The 19,696-nt window shown below is 40.9% G+C and overlaps 1 protein-coding gene across 2 annotated transcripts in view; it reads right to left on the bottom strand.

Moving 5' to 3' along the window:
* Window positions 1–13,470, bottom strand: part of DRC8 (dynein regulatory complex subunit 8) — a 32,110-nt gene extending 18,640 nt beyond the window's left edge. The window contains exon 1 of one of the 2 annotated variants that reach the window (XM_085055177.1): window positions 13,356–13,470. In XM_085055177.1, coding sequence (XP_084911303.1) covers window positions 13,356–13,467 — 112 coding nt within the window. In that variant the 5' untranslated portion in view covers window positions 13,468–13,470. Of the gene's footprint in view, window positions 1–12,609; window positions 13,038–13,355 lie in introns of those variants that run through there. The other variant, XM_085055176.1, reaches the window with a different exon arrangement.
* Between the last annotated feature and the right edge of the window lie 6,226 nt (window positions 13,471–19,696).

The following is a 19,696-nucleotide window of genomic DNA, read 5'->3' as shown; positions in this document are numbered from 1 at the left end:
TCCTAGTGACCTCCTCAGTTCCAGAAGAAGCTAAATGTACAGTCAGCCTAATATGCTGAACCAGCAATTGTATGTCATGCTCTAAAATTATCAAGGTAAGAGAAATATTGTCTTCTCTACTCTGTACCTCCAGTAGCATGTATGATATTAATGTATTGGGAATCAGAAAATAAATGAACAATAGGATTAAGCTGTAAGCTTGCAGAATATACAATGTTTCATTGTGTCTTGTGATACATAATGAAATAATTAAGATATGTAATCATTGAGGAGTCTGCATTCTAGAAAGACAAATCAAGATTTGTCAAGAAGATTGAAGAAAAACAAGAGGTTTATAAAGCAGCTTGATTCCTCCAAAGATGGGATAAACCTGTTCCTGAACTTCAAAGGAAACAGATTGATGCAAGTATTGATGGCACCAATGAGAAATGTGTCACCTGAGTTTAGACATTCAGATTAAGTGAAGAGATAAAATATATAGCTTTGTGAAATTTCATACATGTCAGCTCCCAAGAATTAACCGGGCTGAAATCTTCACTGACCATAACACCTACTCCAGTTTGGGGATGCAAGCTATGGCCTGCAGACTCAGGAGAGGGATAATGCTTTCTCTCCTGCATAAGAAGCATTTCATGGTATCACAGATTATACTCACGCAATCTGAATTTTAGTCTGTGTTAAGAAAAAAAACTGCTTAACTGGTTTATGTAGAGATGTAGAGGTCACTTTCAAGTATTCCTAAAGCAGCAAAAATGAAATCTCAAGAACAGCAAAAGCTTTTTCTTTCATGTTTTTCAGAATCGTTGAGAACTAGCCATGTCATTGCTCCCCACTGCTTATGTTTGTCACAGCATACACCATGTGGTATCCAGATAACAACCAAAGCAAATCACCAGTGTAAATCAACAAAACCAAAACACTGCACTCATCACCATGAATGAGAGCAACCTTGGACCAAGAACATCACCTCACACTGTTGTCATAATTCTTCTCCTAATGGCAGTACAAGTGAAAGCTAAAAAGTTACGTGGTTGTTTCCACCACAGTAACTGCCTTACGAAAAACTAACAGAGAATAAAAATAACGGAATTATATTTAAAAATAGAGATATGTAATGGAGCTTTCAGAGTGGAGCAATCAGAACCATCTTTGCTCAGCCCCATGGCACCTAGTGTGAACAACAACCAACAGCAAACAGACTTTTAGAAAAATCAGACAAATAATTTGTCTGATATAAAAATACAGGCTGTCAGTTTGATGAAGGCTGTGGAGAAAGTTAAGTGCAAAAGCTACTTCAAATTCTGACAGAAAAATATTAAACATAATTTCTCCTTTGTCTTCTTTACGTAAGACAATTGTAACATGGGCAAAATATATAATAAAGTTATTAAAAAAAAAGCACTATCTTGACTCCAGTTTTGGCTACAAAAATGAAATTATTTTATATAATTCTGACAGCAATAAAAAAATTAGGAGTTCAGATCAACCACAATGGAAATATCTTGTTTACTTGTTTTAGAAGTTGACAAATTCATTAAAGACTTACAAAAAATTATACAGCAACTGTGTGTTTCAAGCTCAAAGTTGAAAAATGCAGTAATATACCAATTTGCAAAATACATCTAGTTTGTGGTAGTCAGCTGGCAGCAACTACTGAAGTTACAAATTACCAGTAACTTTACCTAATGAAACAAGATAACGTTAATATTATCCTGGGTTTTGACTATTCAGTAGATGGCATTTGAAATGCCATAGCATCCTAATCTACCATAGATTCAGATGTTTCAATACATCTGTGGGAACCAAAACTAACAAAATTAATGGGGCAATTAAAAACTGATTCAACTCCTGAGAAACGAAGTATAGAAACTTATTGCTTCGATAAGAACTCAAGCTTCTAGTTGCTAAAAAAATTCCTAAACTACTTGACACTTTAACACAGAACAAAATAATGGAGCCATGGAGATTGCCACATCAAGCTGGGAAAGAAGCCATAAATAGTCAGCGTCTTCCATCACCTAGAATTTCCAAAGGTATTTAAACCCACAGTTCACACTATCTCTAAACACAGTTCATATTAAAGTGTCATTGATTTGAAAGGGAATATCCAACACTGACAAAGCTCTTGTCCCAGTTATCTTTCACCAAAGGTGCTAGAGTCATGGACAATCCTGTCTACTGCCCTTCCTTCTGGATCAGACAGGATTCTTTATCAGTGGAAAAAATATTTCTTTCCCTCATGGTACACATTCTTGATGGTTATCAAGCCCACTTTAATGTTGTCACTTCTGGTTGCTCCTGCAAGATGCCATTATTTTCCCTGCTCTGTGTTGGGCAGGCAGTGCTCACCACACTCCACAGAGATCACTCCGTATCCTCAGTCCCTGATAACTCATACCTGTCTGGTCTCAGTCATTATGATATAACACCTTGAACAGCTGCTCTATTAAACCTGACTCCCACATCCTGACCAGGATCCTGTTTGCTCTGTCCAAAGCTTGCATTTCTTAACTCTGTGTTTCTTAAAGCTGATGCAGATGACAATGTCAGCATATTTTGCAGCAGTGGAACTACAACCCCTGCCTGGGCTTCCTGCAGGTAATGCATTTGCCTAGGGGAATGGAGAAGGGCAAAATATGAGGGATACCCTTGCTACCTCTGAAAATTCCTTAACAGATGCTTGCTCTAAAACAAAATTGTCCCTGTGTTGGAGGGGACCAACAAACCATTATTTTCTGCATCTTCAGATCTCTTCATGTGTCTGCCCTACAGGCAAGAAAATCCTTCCTTCCTGCTGCTCAAAGAGTTCCTAAGCACCTTGTTGGTGAGGGCAACCTGAGTCTACATAGTCCTGGGACATACTGAGGCAGAACACTACAGAGAAAAATCATTCCCTTGTAGGCAGCCAGTCTGAGTGATGCAATGCAGGTATATATCAATCCATGCACCTCATGTATGCCAGGAAAAGCTTGGCAAAATATGTCCTGATTTTTTACTGTACACAATCTGTGTAGATATGCTGTATCTGCATATATATCTATAGATACCGAAGCATCTGTCTTCATAAGCATCAGCAGAGAAGTCGGTAATCCTGGGAAACGATCAAGGAATACTACCTGGCTATACTAAGATAGAGTTCAGTCTTCTCAAACCTGAAGCACTGAGGTTTGATGAGTAAGCAATTCTTAAACTTTTTTTGTTTTGTTTTTTTGGTGGGATGATACAGAAGGAGTTCTTCCTACTTTCACTTCACAGAATGAATTTCTGATTTGATCTGCATCTGACAAAGAGGAGAAATGGAGGTGCAGTGGCTGGCTTGTTGGTGAGACCATGCATCTGGGATGCAGGGTGCATCATGTTCCAGGTCAAAGCAATTAAGATGACACAGACTCTGGCAGGGATTCTTGAGTGGCCCACAGCGGCAGCTAGCTGAGATGGGCTAGCCCAGGTCTTGGAAGTGTGTAGGCTGGGGCCAGAACTTGGATACAGTTCTAGATTCTCCTGCTGATTAAATGTTCTGGACCTAGCAGCACATCCAGGGAAAAAAGTCAGAAACAAAAAAAATAAGTTGGCCCATTTGCAGTTAAAATTGCAAGATATTCTGATGCATCTTCTAGTGAGTAATTTTTAAGCCATTCTAGAGCATTCCTTTTACATCCACAAGGAAAATGTTCCAGTGGAGGTAATCATCCACTACCTTGCTGGTGATAGTGGGCAGAAACCCTTCCATCAGAAAATGCAATGCATATTGGATTCCTGCATACACAGCATGGGTAGGTTTTCTGCTCTCTGTTTTGACCAGCCAGGATGACACCAGGCAGGGAGATTACTATGATTATCAGCTTTAAGTAGCAGGGAACTGCACAAGCAAATATTTGGCACCCAGCCCTTCTCCAGCCCCAATTTATTGCTGCTCTGGTCCTGCTCCATCGGGCTGCAGCCCTGAGCTTCTCCTGCATCCCTCCCAGTCCCTTGCTGGAGGTACCACAGCTCATGCCCAATGACAAGCACCTTGCTGTGTGACTTCATAGCTCAGTCTTGCACCTTCACCTGTAGCTACAGATTAAAGACTTTCATCACCATGAATACAAAATCTTTCTGAGCTCTGAAATACTCAAGAGTGAGAGCTAATGCCTTGACCTGATCTCCTTAAGCACCTTACTCCTTGTGTCCTGACCCACTGTCATTGTAAATAGTGCAGGATTGTGCTGTGAACTATAACACACATCTTATTGTCTGTACCCTCTGGAGAATACATAACCCTGGGAAACAGAAGGAATGCCTGCAGTGGCTGCTCTGTAGATGCTCAAACCTCAGATCAAAATGAGAGATAATCTCTTAGAGCTTGAAGGAATCTGGAGTCATCGTTACTTACAGCAGGAACATTTGGCAGTCCTCCTGAGCATCTTTCACAATACAACAGCACCTACCCTGGCCCTGGGGGTTTCTCTCTTCCCAGATTTCACACAAGTCTGCTTGCCCATACTTTCTGCATTTGTTGTTGCAGAGTTCTTGCAGAAAAGCCAGTTTCTTCTTTTTTCACCCTAGTATTTGGTCAAATGTTGAAACACGTCTTTTTTCCTCAAGCCCATTTAGCCTTTTTGCACTTTGGCAAGGAAGGGCTTGATGACATGGGTCTCAAGACGCTGGCATGGGAAAGTTACAGGACAGAAAAAGCTACTGACTCCTGGATCATAGTGACACACATTTTCATTTGATCAACTGTCAAACGTTTTATGCCAGAAGTAGCTGTAACATTTTTAAAGCTACAATAGAGGCATAGCATGAAATGTTCCACTGCAGCTCTCAGGACCTGGCCCTGCCTATCCTCCCAGGCAGTTGGCCATAGCCATGCTGCTTTAGTTCCACAGGCCTCACAACTGTTGCAGATTATTACTTTGGAAGCAGCATGCAATAAGGACTCTTAGGAAGAATCATGCTACCAAATTGGACCTAACTGGTCTCAATTATGACCTGAATTTCAGCCAGCAAAGAACATCATCAGTTTGCTGCTACTCAACTAGTGGCTGAGTCTGACTTCACAACGCCTAGAGCTTCATGAGCCAAAGTAGAAAGCTCTGCTTAATATCACTCACCCTAATCATTTGCACAGATCCAGCTCTAACAGCAGAGCTCTCCTGCTACCTGGTGTCCACAGACAAGTTGCCAAGTACTTGCTATGGCATGCAAACAACACTGAGGGCAGTGACACAACATGCTCTGTCACACTAACTTCCAGAATTATGGGGACAAATCCTTTCCTTTTTATATAAAATATCTTCTTTTCTGAGCAGATGATGTGGAAATGTGCCTTCAGTCATCCAAAGCAAGCAAGAAGTCCAATCTATGTGTAGATCTGGATTGTTTTCTGCATGCCTGTAATATACGTAAGTTCTATACAATGATTATCTTACACTTCATGATGTTATCCTGCCTTCAGTGAAGTGAAAGAAATGTCAGCACTTGACATTTGTTAGCCTGCAAAAAATAACTGTGATACTTTTGAAGTCGATACCAGCTGCATGCAGTGTCCCTTTTCATAAGACAGAGATAAATTCAGCATAAATCTCCATTAGGAATATCTTGCACATCCCTGAAACCCCAACTCTGGCAGTTGCACCAGCCAGCACTCCTGTGGCAGCCTAGAGCTGGCAAAAACAGTAATCTCACTGCAATTTGTTCTATATCCTTCATCTCAGCCACACCTGGGATATAATGAAAGAGCTGTGTCTAGCCCATACTTACATTCTCTTTCATCACCACCAGCAAACTGCCCTGCAAGGATATATAGCTCCCCTGGTGATGCTGAGTCTTGCTGTATCTCCAGCTGCAGCTGAAAAAGAACAGCTTACACAGGCTGTGACACCAACAGAACACAGCCCTGCTGCTGTGCTGTGTGGTTGCAGAAGGCATCTGTCATCTGTCCCCATTTCTCCTGGACGTTCCACAGTGCTGGCCCCAAATGGCAGAGCCCCAAAGGACAACTCTGACACCCACATATGCATCACACCAAGTTTCAGTGAAAAGCAGTAATGCACATGCTGCAGTGGGACCCATAAGAGCAGCGCACTCTGCCAAGGATGTCCCAACAGGGCACCATGTCACTTGTCACTGACAACATACACCTGATTGCATGTGTGGCAGCAGCAAATGCTCATAAATTGAATATGTCTCCTGAACTGCCTCTGCTCACTGATTGCTCAAGTGGTCTGGAACCAGGTACCAGAATCAACTAGATATGAGTGCTCTGAGAAGTAATTTATTTTAAACATAAGACATTATGAAGTTTAAATGCAGTACCACAGTACTGCTGCTAGAATAGAGCAGTATGTAAATGTTCTTTTGAATCTACAATATAATGGGAGAACGAGGGGTTTAAGTATGACAATACAGGCTGTTATTATGTAACACATCAGAAGCCCTTCAATTTGCCTGACAGTGTCTTAAATGGGTTAAAAAATAGCTTCTAGACTGGTTGCAATTCTATCTGCACTACTCTGTCTTAGCCCAAGCAAAGGAAGACTGTTTGAGTGAAATAAAATGGCAAGAGATTACAGAAGTTTGCTGCAGCTGCTCAGTTTTTAAGGCGCTGCCTTGAAAGTATCACACTTTCTTTACATACCACGAATGAATACAAACCTCCAATTTTCTTTTTGTTTACCTAAGAGTAATATTCTGAATTTGAACAGCATTTCAGCTGACAACTGACATATCCATTTAACATCAATGGGGAATAAGACATTTCTGGCATTCATCATTTCAAGCAGGCTAAGCTAAAGGAGAAAGTTGGCAAACTTGGAAAAGGATGCAAACTGTTTACAAAATGAACCTCAGAATTTGTGTCTCATTTTCATCCTGACCATCAAGCAGTAAAGGTCCAGAACTTCTTGTGAGCTTACACCAGTGACACAATAATCCTTACCATTTCAAAGATGGTTCTTGGAAGGCTTTTGAAGGTTAGGATTCTATACAGCCCCAGGCTGGACTCAAGAAACTCCCTTCCATCCCTTATGTTCATGAGGCTGTCACATCCTACCTACACCTATGCAACATTGAACAGTAAAGATGATACCTCTCCAAAAAGTTGGGAGTCTGTGTTTTCTTAAAGGTAGGCATTTACAATTTAAGGCCATTTATAAAAATATTGCTGAAAGCCATCAGGCAGCATGTATTCCTGAGGAAGGTTTGAGACCTCCAGCCCCTCCCCATGCCAATAGCCTTTACCCTCCCACTGGGTATCTGCAAGCTCCACTTCTCTGGCCACCTCTGCAGCACCCCGAGCTCCATCACTGACTGTCCCATTCACTTTCCATGTCACTGCCATGCTGAGAACATGGCCCACCTCCACAGAGGCTGGGCTGGGACATCACTGCCACAGCTGCTGCTGCCCTCAGGATACCTCACAGGATGTGTAGGAGCTATTTTCAGCTTCTTCCCCCACCTCACCCATAATCTCAAGACAGGAAACAGCAGCACAGCTGGACCCCACAGCAGGATTTGGCCTGGGCAGAGCAATGGTGTGACCAACACCTCTGTCTGCATGGCCACCTTCCAGCCGGGGGCTAAACACTTGCTGTGACAACAGGTTCATGTCACATTTTTTGTTACCCAAAAGACCATTTTCCTTCCACAGTCTTGCCCAACACATCTTATTGCCAATAGCAACAAAGCAGTATCTGTTCACACAAAATACAGGTACTGCTAAACTGTAAAAAAACCTCTCAACCCCTCAGCTCTCAGAGTAATTAGTATGTAGACATGGAAATTCTTAATAACATGTTAACTACTGTTGGAAAGACAATTTGTGGGAGTTCTCGAGCTCACTGGTTGGCATTGTTGAAAAGACAAAAAAGTTTAAAGCCTTTCTCTGCACACCATCCAATTTTTTATGCAATAAATGAGCTAGAAGTAGAGCCAAACTGAAAAATTTCTGCCATTTTATGCACCATGGAAACAAGAGAACTGTCAATCTGCAATTACCTATTTTATATCCATTTGAGATCAATTTTTGCTGTGGGAGTATAGCCAACAGGATCCGATCTACAATCCAGGTTTGTCATGGGAGATGGACATAATTTATTTTTTGTTTCACTCCTAAGTAAGTACAAATATTAAAATATAAATCCCATTGATGTCAGGGTGCATGTTAAACTGCATGACAGTCTAATAAAGGCTATAAACTTTTCTCCTCATGTAATTTCTTACAGCAATGACAACAAGAGGACAGAAAAATATTCAGTGTTCATCTATAAATTCCACTGTGATAAAACTGCACACTGAGTCTCTAAGTGATCTCGTATATTCAGATTTTCTTCTAGAGCTGAAATATTGCTTGCTTGAAGCCTTAAGAAAGCCACTTATTTTTAACAGCTCATACTAATTTTGTATTTTTCCCCATAAATTAAACACTGCCACCTTTTAACTTAGAGATAATTTGTCTGATGGACTACTTTAGCCTGAAGGTTTATTGTGTTTAATTCATAACTTTTGTACCTTTCAAATGCTGATGCTCATCTGTGAAAATGCTCATCTCTAAAATACATTTTAAAATGCTCAATATAGCAAAACCCTTAAAAGAACTCACATGCTTAAGTATCGTGTATATCATGTTATTCCTTTCAGTGGAATTCCCCGAAGTCATGCACAGCTTAAGTGCTTTTCTGTGTCAGGTTTGAAACTCTCATGTTAATTAAGTGTGCTCCAAGCAGAATTAATGGTTATGACTGCCTACAGTGCTCACGGCAGCTACAAGGCTCTCTCAGCTTCGACTCAAAACTTCATTAAAACAGAATGAGCAGAGATAGCACATTTTCAGTATATCTAGCAATACAAAAGCAGGAAAAGCCATGTGAGGTGACATGGACAGGGAAGGTTTAGATCCTGCTTCCAGGCACGAGAAGATTCAGCAGGGCAGGTGATAAAGGCGTAATTCTGCTTCTTTGCAAGAAGGTAGTAGCTGAATGTTTAACTAGTTCTTACCAAATGTTATCTTCACTATCTCTGATTTCACCAGCATGCCATGCAGCAAACTGGGGCAGGCAAAGAGCAGACATACATGTATGACTGAGCACACTGTTACTGTATTGACATACAAAAAAAAGGAGTGAAAACTCTTTCCCAAGCTCCACATGACAGTGTGTCTTCATCCGTGGCAGGAAGAGGTTTTGTGAGGCCTAATTACATACTGCATCTGTAATTCAAACTACCCAGAACAACTACTAGTCACTTACCAGAGAAAATCATTGCAGAACAGTTACTCTCCATAGGACTTCACACCAGAATCAAGTAACTTTCTGGAGGACACCTGTTATCCAGAACTAGTTTTTTAGTTCCATACAGGCATAAATTGGTGAAGCAGGAGCTCAGACTATTCAATATACTTCCCTCTGGATTAAAATTCATTACTTATTAATTGCATTTTAAATATGCACAAAGAATATAGTCTTTGAAAAACTCTAATACAGATCAATTACATAACATTTCCATAATGATACAGGAACACTGCGTGTTTTCTCCTTTATGTACTTTCATGCAATTTCTGAGATCCCAGATGGAGGAAAATATGTCTTCAGTCTAGTTCTACTTGAGGCACTACCAGTCTGACATTTTGCTTTCAGGTTCTAACAACATCAGTATTGAGATCAGAGGTATTAAAACTTAGAAAATCTGACATGTTATGTCAAACTACAAAGATAGCATCAGAGAGCAAATGGAAGAACTGACAGACTGAATTAAGTAGCAGAACAGGAGAAACAGAATGATAGGAGGGAAGATAGGGACAAATGTACAAAAGTGAAAGATTAAACAAATATTCTAGTGTAATCAGATAGGTATGAAGAAAAAACATTAACATTGTTGAAAGCACAAGTGTAGAGATATAAATTCAGACATAAAACACGTAGCTACATATACTATGCACATGATCCCACTAACATTTACATACACACAGGATTTTATTCACAACATTTGCATAAGCTAGAGCGTAATACTCATGTAAGTTACATGCACAAGAGGTAGCAGGATTTGGCCTTTCACCATTTTTCCTTGTGTACATCATGTATATCTGTAAAACATTTAAGCAGGCATTTCAACTTTGAAGAAGACAGAACTTGAAAATAATAGGACCTAAGGGAAACCTTTCCACGAAAGCTGGTAGAATTGCAGTTCTACAAAGAACCGAGAGGAATACCCTAAGGACTAATTATTTCACAATACAACTAATACTATTAGTTTGAGGCACAACAAAGTAAAACCTGCAGCTTGCATAGATGTGGAATACTTGTTGGAGGAAAGCATAATCAGTGTGTGAATCCAGAATCGGGGAATCCTAATTAACCCTCTAACTGCTATCAGCAGGAAGGCTAATAGCAACTCTGACGTGGCATAAGCGACTTAATCCTAGGGGATAGCTTCTGTTAATGAGACACTGAGTGTTAGCTTTCCTCAGCCGTGTTTACAGTAATGAGGCATCTTTACAGGGCAATAAGCAACTGGTTCGCCTAATAATAGGCTGTGATTCTCGTGAGTGACAACAGGCAACTCAGATGTCTTGTCCGTGTGACACAAGTTATTGTCCCCATTCTACAGGTAAGAAACTGAAGTCCAGTATGTCACTTTCCATGATCCATTGGTAGGGCTGGGGATGGAGTTTATGGGTCAAGGTCATTTAGGATGACAGTACAGTTCTCCTCTAGAAGGTGACATCTGATGCCCCACTGGGAATAGTGTTTTACAGGATGTTAAAAAACATGAAGTGCAGAAAACCCAAGAGATTCTGTCTTTAGTAATACAATTATTAAACTTCTTACAAAGTGTTCTCACTTTGGACCTACAAAAAAAAGGCATTAAAAGTCTTTAATCGAGCAATCAAAACCCCATGACCTTCTTTCTCCATGAGTTTCTGGCTGTGGATTGACAAAATGGCACAAAATCTCAACATTATACACATGGGTGCCCAAAATATATGGAGACAGGCTTCCCAATACTACTTCCCTCATCTCAGACGGTTCGGCAGACTTCTAGGCTGCTATCCTATCACTTCCATCCACTTCTGCCAGCACTGTGCCTCAGCTTCATTTGCAACACTAGCAAGATGCAAAAGATACGCTTCCACAAGACTAAACAAAAATTTAAAACAATATTAAATAAAAAACCCAACACTTTAACAACAGTCCTCAAGGAAACTACATCAATCTTACTGTTTAATTTCTGCGAGACAGCTATGTTGCAAAGTGCAGCCAGAAATACTTGTACCAAGATCAAATTAGTCATTTAGCACCATCCACAGCAACTATTTATACAAGACTTTTCTGCGGCATCCATTGTTTCCTAAAAAATATTAAATAATCCATTGATTATATTATTTCAAATACAATGTTCAGACTTTGCAAACTACTGCAACACACACAAGTTTACTTTCAGAAAGGACAGATTTCAGAAGTCACAATATTGTGGGCTTTACAGAATATATGTTTTCCTTGAAATGATACTTGAATATCCTTGAAGAAGGAATTACCTTTAGCCTATAAAATAGAATTTCTGGCAATACTCCCTAAACTAGAACACACTGGCCTCTAAAAATAAGCCATGGTGCTATCAGCAGCACAGATTATTTTTTTCTGTCAGAGAGAGCCCAATGCATCCAGGAACAACTGCAAGGGGCCACAACCAGCCAGCAGCAGGTTCAGCCATCCCAGCGGCCCTGGCAGCCACCCCATGCCATGACAAGGGGGTTGGCCTCACCACCATCCAGCCTGGATGCACCTTGTGCGGTGGCAACACCACCATAAGGCTGCCAGCCCTGTGGCAGGGAGTGCTTGAGAGCAGCCTCTTGCCCGGAGATGGAGGCAGCAGTGTGGCCACTCTGAAAGGGATGGGGAGTCAGGGGGTGTATTTCTGTGTGTGTGTAAATATGCACATGAGCTTGCTTTCATATACATGCACATACATACATGCACATATGTGCATGCACAGATATATGCACATACATATCTAAAATCACAAAATGAGCTGAGTTGGAAGGGATGACAAGCATCATCGAGTACAACTCCTGGCCCCACACCAGATCACACCAAGTGTCTGAAAGAATTGTCCAAACCCTTCCTGAACTCAGTCAGTCTTGGTGCTGTGGCCACTTCCCTGGGGAGCTGTTCCAGTGCCCAACCACCCTCTGGGTGAAGAACCTTTTCCTAATATCCAACCTAAACCTCCCCTGACTCAGCTTCATGTCATTCCCTCGAGTCCTGTCACTGGTCACCATGGAGAACAGATCAGTGTTTGGCCCTCTGCTTCCCCTCGAGAGGATGCTGAAGATGCTGTATATACACGTATATACGTGTGTGTGTGTGTGTGTGTGTGTGTGTGTGTAGATGTATGTCCGTGCGTATTTGTGTATGTCTATATTTGTGTCTGTGTCCTTCAGCGCGCCCGTGTGCCACCCTGGCACCAGCCCCGGCCAAGCCACCGGAGCTCGATGGGCGCAGAGCCACGGTCTCTCCCGCCGCCGGAGGCCTGAGGCAGGCGGGCCGCACTCGGTGACGCCAGGCCCCCAGCCCGGCCCCCGGCCCGCCCGCACACCTCGCCGGGCGGGGAGCCCGGCGCCGGCCTTACCATCGCCCTCCTTCTCCTTCTCCTCCTTCTTCTCCTCCTTCTTCTCCTCCTTCTTCTCCTTCTTCTCTTTCTTCTCCTTCTTTTCCTTCTTCTCCTCCTTCTTCTCCTCCTTCTTCTCCTCCTTCTTCTCCTTCTTCTCTTTCTTCTCCTTCTTTTCCTTCTTCTCCTCCTTCTCCTCCTTCTTCTCCTCCTCTTTCTCCTCCTTCTTCTCCGCCATGGCCTCAGCGCCGCGCTGTCGCCATGGCGACGCGGCCTGCTCGGGCGCTCTCCTCACACCCCACGGGGTGTCGGGCGTCGCTCCCCGCTGTGCTAAAGAGGCACAAAATGTGCCCGAGCTCCTTGCACAGCCCCCGCTGCACCCCAGCGCCCTTTCAGACGGGAATCGAGTGAGCCCCTTAAGCCTGACACTTCAAAGGACTCAATTGCTTTTAAAAATACAGTTTTCCCAGCAATCGCGGAGATTTCCATGTGTCTGAGCTTCAGAAAATGAAAGAACATTTTATTCTAAATACCATCACGCCGAACCAGCTAAAATATTCTGTCTTGGTGATATTAAATAAAACTGTGCGGTTTAAATTTAGCTGTGTGTTTTAGCAGACAGGCGTGCAATGCCTGGTTCTTCTGACTAAAACAACTGTGAAAGTAGAAAAAAAACACCCAAATATTAATATTCTGGCAAGATGCAACCATATATTCCTAGAAAATAAATACTGATGGAATTCCTAGAACTAAAACCTTCTCCTCACCACAGCAGGTGCTTGTTTGTCGGATGGTAAGTTTTGCAAAGCCGTGTGGATGACTCCTCCTCACACACTCCTTTCCACCTCTCAAACAGTTAATGATGTTCTCAGCATTCATGGAAACCTGAAATTTCAAAAAACCCCACATTGAGCCTAAATAGGGCTTCTTTATTTTAAAAGAAATCACTTCTTAATAACATTTTAACATTTGCTGTTTGTCATTCGGCCACTTATTTTTGCATTTTTTATTGAACATGGCTCAGAGTAAAGAGGGTATAATAGAAACCCAAGAGGATACATCTTTACTCTGTTGGGAAAACAGCTGATTATGCTCTCTAACAAAGCTGATCCCTCTGAAAGGTTATCTACTGATTTGAGCAGTTTATTAAGGTAACTAAATATTTCAAACTACGTTTGACTGCAGGAGGAGTACAGATTTGTTTCCTCTCACGTTGCGAACAGAAATTTTGGTGAGAACAGCATGGCAGACAAATTTAGAGGATGGAGGAGCAGAAGGAAAGGCCTTTATCTTTCAATCTTACAGTGGTCCTAATTCTTATTCCCTTAACCCCTCCACACAGAAAACTTGTATTTCCTGACTGCAGGTCGATGGTGGTGGGTCAGTCACATGTTTGAAACTGGAGAAAAGTGAGAAACACATTGTTTTGGCAAGGATGGAGCTCTCTCAATCTCTTCTGTCCCCTACCCCAAATGTGGAATTTCATGCTCTTGAATATTGTGCCCAGCATTAGATTTCTTATGTTATTTCACAGATCATTCATCATATGATATTTACAGCTCTTCTACAAATGCTACACTAATTCAAAGTATTTACTACATATCCCTAAAAAAAGCTCAGTAAAATACTGCTCTAGTTATTCAGGTTTTCATGACAAATCCATGCCCAAAATATGAACAACAGTTTGTTTTAAAATAAATACAAATATTACACATTGTGTAGATTTATTGAGATTATTGTGTGTTTATAATAGACTTTGAACTGGAGTGAGTCACTCCAACTGTCACATGATACGACAGTAACTCCACTTGGCCATCCACCTTCACCATTTTCCCAGCAATTTCTCCAGGACTTGCACTTGGCTTTCCTCACAACCCCTTCCCATTTGACAGATGCTTATCTTTGTGTCCTCCAAGAGGGATGGTAACAAAAGCAGTGTATAAAAGCTGATGAAAGAAGGGGAAATTGTGAAGTACCCACAGCTATGACACATCATTTACACCACAACATCTACATCCCATTGTAGTTGCTGACTCTGGCCCTCATGAGCTGCTACAATAGCTCCTTTGGGAAAGTGTTGTTCTGAGTATATAAAGGCCTTGCTCAAATCCTGGATGTTTGTAACAAACTTTTTAAGTTTGATACTTTTAGCCTAGCTGCAGAATCTTCAGTGACTTAGAACTCATTCAAATTTCAGCAAACAGCATTTTGCACTGTCCTGTCCATGTTGTTGAGATTCCACTCACAACAATTACTATAAATCAAAGTGCTTCATTTGCATTGTCTACTCCAGCCTGGAGTTTTGCTTCCGGTAGCTTGCAGCCAACTGTCAGCACCTGTTTCTCCTTATTCTCCTAATTCCTGACATACAGGGCTTTGGTGTCTTGCCTGTCTCCAGGAGCAGAACAAAATACAGAATGAGAAAGCACTTCAAAATGAGAAGTCGCTGCTTTAAAATTTCCTGGCAATGTATCTTGAAAAATCTATGTAGGGAAAAAGAATGTTAATAATTATAATGCAGATCAGATATTGGACCTGAACCACATAGCTGTTTCCTTTCTAACTTAATGCACAGATATCTCAAACCAAGGGTATGAGTGGGCTGAAATAACTAATCACATTTTGGCACAGACAAGTACAAAAGGAAACCCAGAACTACTAATTCAACAGCTTGAAATATCAGCTGCTGCATGCAAGATCTTTACAGAGCTCCTCTGAAGAGAACATACCCTTTTAAAATTGTGATTTTTCATTTTAAAAATGTCAGAAAATATCTCAGGAAAATTATGGAAGAATCCAGCGTTATTGATATAAAGTGTGAATCCACTGAAGTCTCATAGACAAGGCTCCCTTACCTCCACTCCTTATTTCATCACACACATTCCTCTCTGCTATCAGGGTCCTATCACACATTTTGCATATTTTCCATGCATATTTTCAGAAATGTTATTCAGCAATAAAAAATGGGTCTAAAATGGGAGAAGTGACGTAAGACATAGAGCAATTCAGGGAGGTATAGTAACATCCTACAAAGCTGTGTCCCCCCATGGCTTTAGGGCTGCAAGCATCTTGACACATCTTTGCTCCAAACATTTGCCAAAGACCTTCATTACAGGACTCTCTCTGTGGGTCCTTGGGGACCACATAACTGAAGGCACAAAGAAGTCATTTGTCCTTCACAGAGAAAGTAGGTGGATAGCTATGATTCTGTGACAGGACTCTACCTATAGCTCCTCTGCAGCTAAATGGCTACAGCTATGCTGTTCAGCAGGTGTTTTCATGTCACTGTACCCTTTTTCACCTATGTGAAAAATATGATGAATGACCCAAGTGTACCTTCATTCCACTCTTCCTCTGGGATCAGCAGCTGATCTCAGTGACTCAGAAACAGACTCTTCAAAGCAGAGTATTATCTAAACATTAGCTGTTCACCCAAATGTTACACAGCAACCAGATAAAAATGAGAAAAAGACTCCATCATTCCTTGCCTATGCTGTATCTTTCCCTACAGAATTTAGGTAAATTACACTGAGAGCAGCTACCTCGTTCCTTGATGTGTAGGTGGGAAGACAGCTTCTCTTCTGGCTTGTTCTCTTTGTAACTTCAGGCTTTGATCCTATGCTTGGACTAGATGAAGAGAAGCCTAACAGAGTGGGCAGAGACAGACATAAAGGTATGCCCTCTATTATTTCCGCTACCATTGACCTTTTTCAGGCTGCTGGTATATTTATATTACCTTATCTGTCATAATTTTGCTTTCTTTGAAAAAAAAGTCTTCCTGTTCTCACCTACAGAACAGCAAAAAGTATATAAATTGGCAAGGGATTTCCTTTACTTTTTATACAGGTAATAAACCTAGAAGCCCAAAATCTGACCTCTTAAATAAAATATCAGCATATGATTCCTTGACACATATGGAGTTCAATGATGCTGAAAGGGGAAGATTCAAGTCTTGCCCTTCCTTCCCTACTGCTGGATGCACACCCTCCTTCTACCTTGTGCTGGCTCTGCCACTCACTGGGAGCAGATATGAGTCACAGAGGTAGTAAAAATACAATCCATCAAAAAGTGAACAGTGTTCTGCCCTATTAAGAAATTCAGAAAAGAATCTGACAAGCATCTCAATCAGCACATCCAGGAAGTTGGACCATGCAATTAGAAGAGAGGAAGAAATAGAGGGGAAGGCGGGAAGGGTGAGATGTTCTTTTAGAGGGAAAAGGCTCAGTGGCTGGCTGAGTCTGTAAGTAAATTGCAGAAGGAAGAAAAGAGGAAAATCAGGTTTGAAGGCTGCTGATAATAGCAGCATCTCAAACCCTTCTCCGTCCATGGGACAGCTTTGGAACTGTCCTGGCAAATATATTTTACTGCTCATGTACAGCTACGATCCTATGGATCTTTAGCTCCTCCTGTCCAGCTTCAACAAAGCTACATTTGAGGAAATGTGACTGAACATACATTAAAAATGAGTTGCTAGGAAAAAGGAAGCATTTCTTTACTGAAGCAATGTTCTTCAATGTCAAGGAGCTGCTGGCAGAGCTTGGCCTCTGGGACTATGCCTAAAGAACTCCAGCAGAAAAAAAGCTCTTTCTTTATAGGTAAGTGCCAGGATTCTGTTCCACATCCCACCCAGGCACAGAAATGGCCCTAGAGATCCATATATTTTAACCTTCAGACTTTATTACCATTAATTATATCTGGAAGTGAAGCCAGGATCCCCAAGAACACGGTAGCAGGAACAAAACACAATCATCCATCTGCCTAGCAACATGGGTTGCCATGAGTACTCCTCCCCGTGCTCCACAGGCAGCGGGGGCTCGCCACTGAATGCCGAGCCAAGCTCAAGGGCCCTGTACTGGTAAATAAAGCCTGCTCCCTCAAATGAAGGCCTTGGATTCCATCCCCAAGACCTTCCTCTGGAGCCTACAAAGTGTCAGCCAGCAGCCTGAAATTCAGAAATGGGGGGCTTCTGGAGTACTGAGAAGATGTCAGTGGAATTGCTCTTGCAAGAGGCAAAAGCAATGATGTTGGGAACATCAGTGCCATCAAAACTCCATTCTTCCCTTCTCTGTTCTTTTGAGAAAGTTCTTTGCATGTTTCAATACCATGCCAAAAACATCCCCAAGAACATACTATCAAATCACTGAATTTTCACGCTTAGGAAGAAAAGAAAAACCTGTGAGTGGTACTGAAGACATGGAAATATTCTATGACATCCCTAGCTTAGGAAATCCTTGAATGACAAACCATTTGTAGGAGGCTGAGAGACAGAGTATTCAAGATAGTAATTTGTGTGGTTCTCCACTGAGCACTTGCTTTAGGCCTCATTAGAAGAAAGGATACTCAAAGAAACAGACTTTTGACATGTCCCAGAAGGTTCATTGTGCTGTTCTTAAAAAAGATTACTTGATAATTTTTTAATATTTAAGGGCGCCCCCTGATAATGTGGTTATCTAGAAGATGTTTAAAAATATATATGAGGAAAACACAAATTCAAGATTTCAGACTGACATTTGGATAATTGTAATTGAATGGGACTGTTGAATACTGGAATTATATTTATGTTACCAATATTGTGAAGCTAACCTTTAAAAAAAGCTCTTACTTTGTTGTTTGTTATATTAAAACATGCAATGTAAGGGGATAAAGGCCATATCAGAGATAAATAAGCCCAAAGTGCATTTTACAAAGCTGTCAACCAAGACACAGGAGTAGTTGGCCTTGGCATGAGAGAAGGAACTAAAAGTTATACATCTGAATGATCATATATGGCCTTTAATCAGTTTACATGAGGAATTATATAGTACTTTTAATTCTTAGATAAATTCTCCTAGCTCATGAGTAGCAGAACCACTTCCTTTTCAATCATCTGTCAAGATTATTTGGGCATGAAAATGTTGCTGTACTCACTAAGTTAGTAATAACCAAAACCAAAATTAACCTGGTTATAGAAAATTCATCAATTTAAGCACTTCTGATTAAGCTACTTTCTTCAGAATGCATATCTTTCATTTATTAAAAAAAATTCTAGACCATCTGCTTGTGAAGATGATGTTTGGAGAACTAATGTAACACTATCCTTTTAAATCTACAGCAGGATAGTAAGGGAGAAAATCATCTTCCATAAAAAGTCCCATTAATGTGTTCATAATTTTACTTTACAAGTCTGGCCCTGCTACCTGCTCAGGTTAACTTCAGAATTTCAGTGGGAATAAAGTTAAGGTCTGAGGGACTGATCTTAATTCACAATTTATTCATCTCCACTAACACAAATGGCACAGGCTTAAGCCTGGTGTTGTAGGATAAGCACCACCCCAATTCTCATTCATTTCAGTGGTTTTTTATTCAAAGGACCAATTCCATGGCTAGCTTGTTTTCTGAGGTTCATGAATTTAATTTAGTACTTAAATATAAGCTTTAGCTTTGCAGATATTAAATTCATTTCCATATTTAAATAAAGTTAATTTTGATCTAACTAGAGATACTGTACAAAGTATGTTTTGTAGACTTCCTATACAGACTTACTATTGTAAAATGAAAGTTGCTTTGAAATAAAAATATACTTTGTTATTTTAAGAGGGGGGAAAAAGAAGCAGAACTAAGACACATCCCAGAAACATTTTCTCTGCCTTCAGAATAAGAAAAAAATTAAACTCCAATTTGATTCTCTCATGAGGTATAGGGGACTTTGATGCACTGTGGCAAGAAGATAGATAGCTGCATTAATGAAAATATAATCTGTGCTCAGAGACTTTGCATTTTGTCTATAAGTGTAAAATATTCATACCACAATAGACTGTTAGACTGTCAAATACTGAAGTTCAGCCAATTTTACCAGGAAGAGTTGACATTTTGCTGTATTCTTCATTCTAAGGAACTGAGAAAATAAGCTATCAAAACCACTCCTCCACTTGCAAATTTTGCCAGTGTAACTATTTAGATACAGCATAAATCTAGAAATAGGAAGTGTTTGTCTACTGCACCATTCAGACACAGTAGCTCAAACTAAGAGCAGTAACAAATACTTTGCATTGGTGAGTTTTCATGGCACTGAGCCAGGACAAACAGAGGCATCACCTCCTTTTGTATCACCTTCTCTGCCATGACCCAA

This window comes from Lichenostomus cassidix, chromosome 3 (assembly GCF_008360975.1).
Source record: "Lichenostomus cassidix isolate B80296 chromosome 3, HeHo_3.0, whole genome shotgun sequence".
Taxonomy (NCBI): Eukaryota; Metazoa; Chordata; class Aves; order Passeriformes; family Meliphagidae; genus Lichenostomus; species Lichenostomus cassidix.
This window is presented reverse-complemented; position numbering and strand designations above follow the sequence as displayed.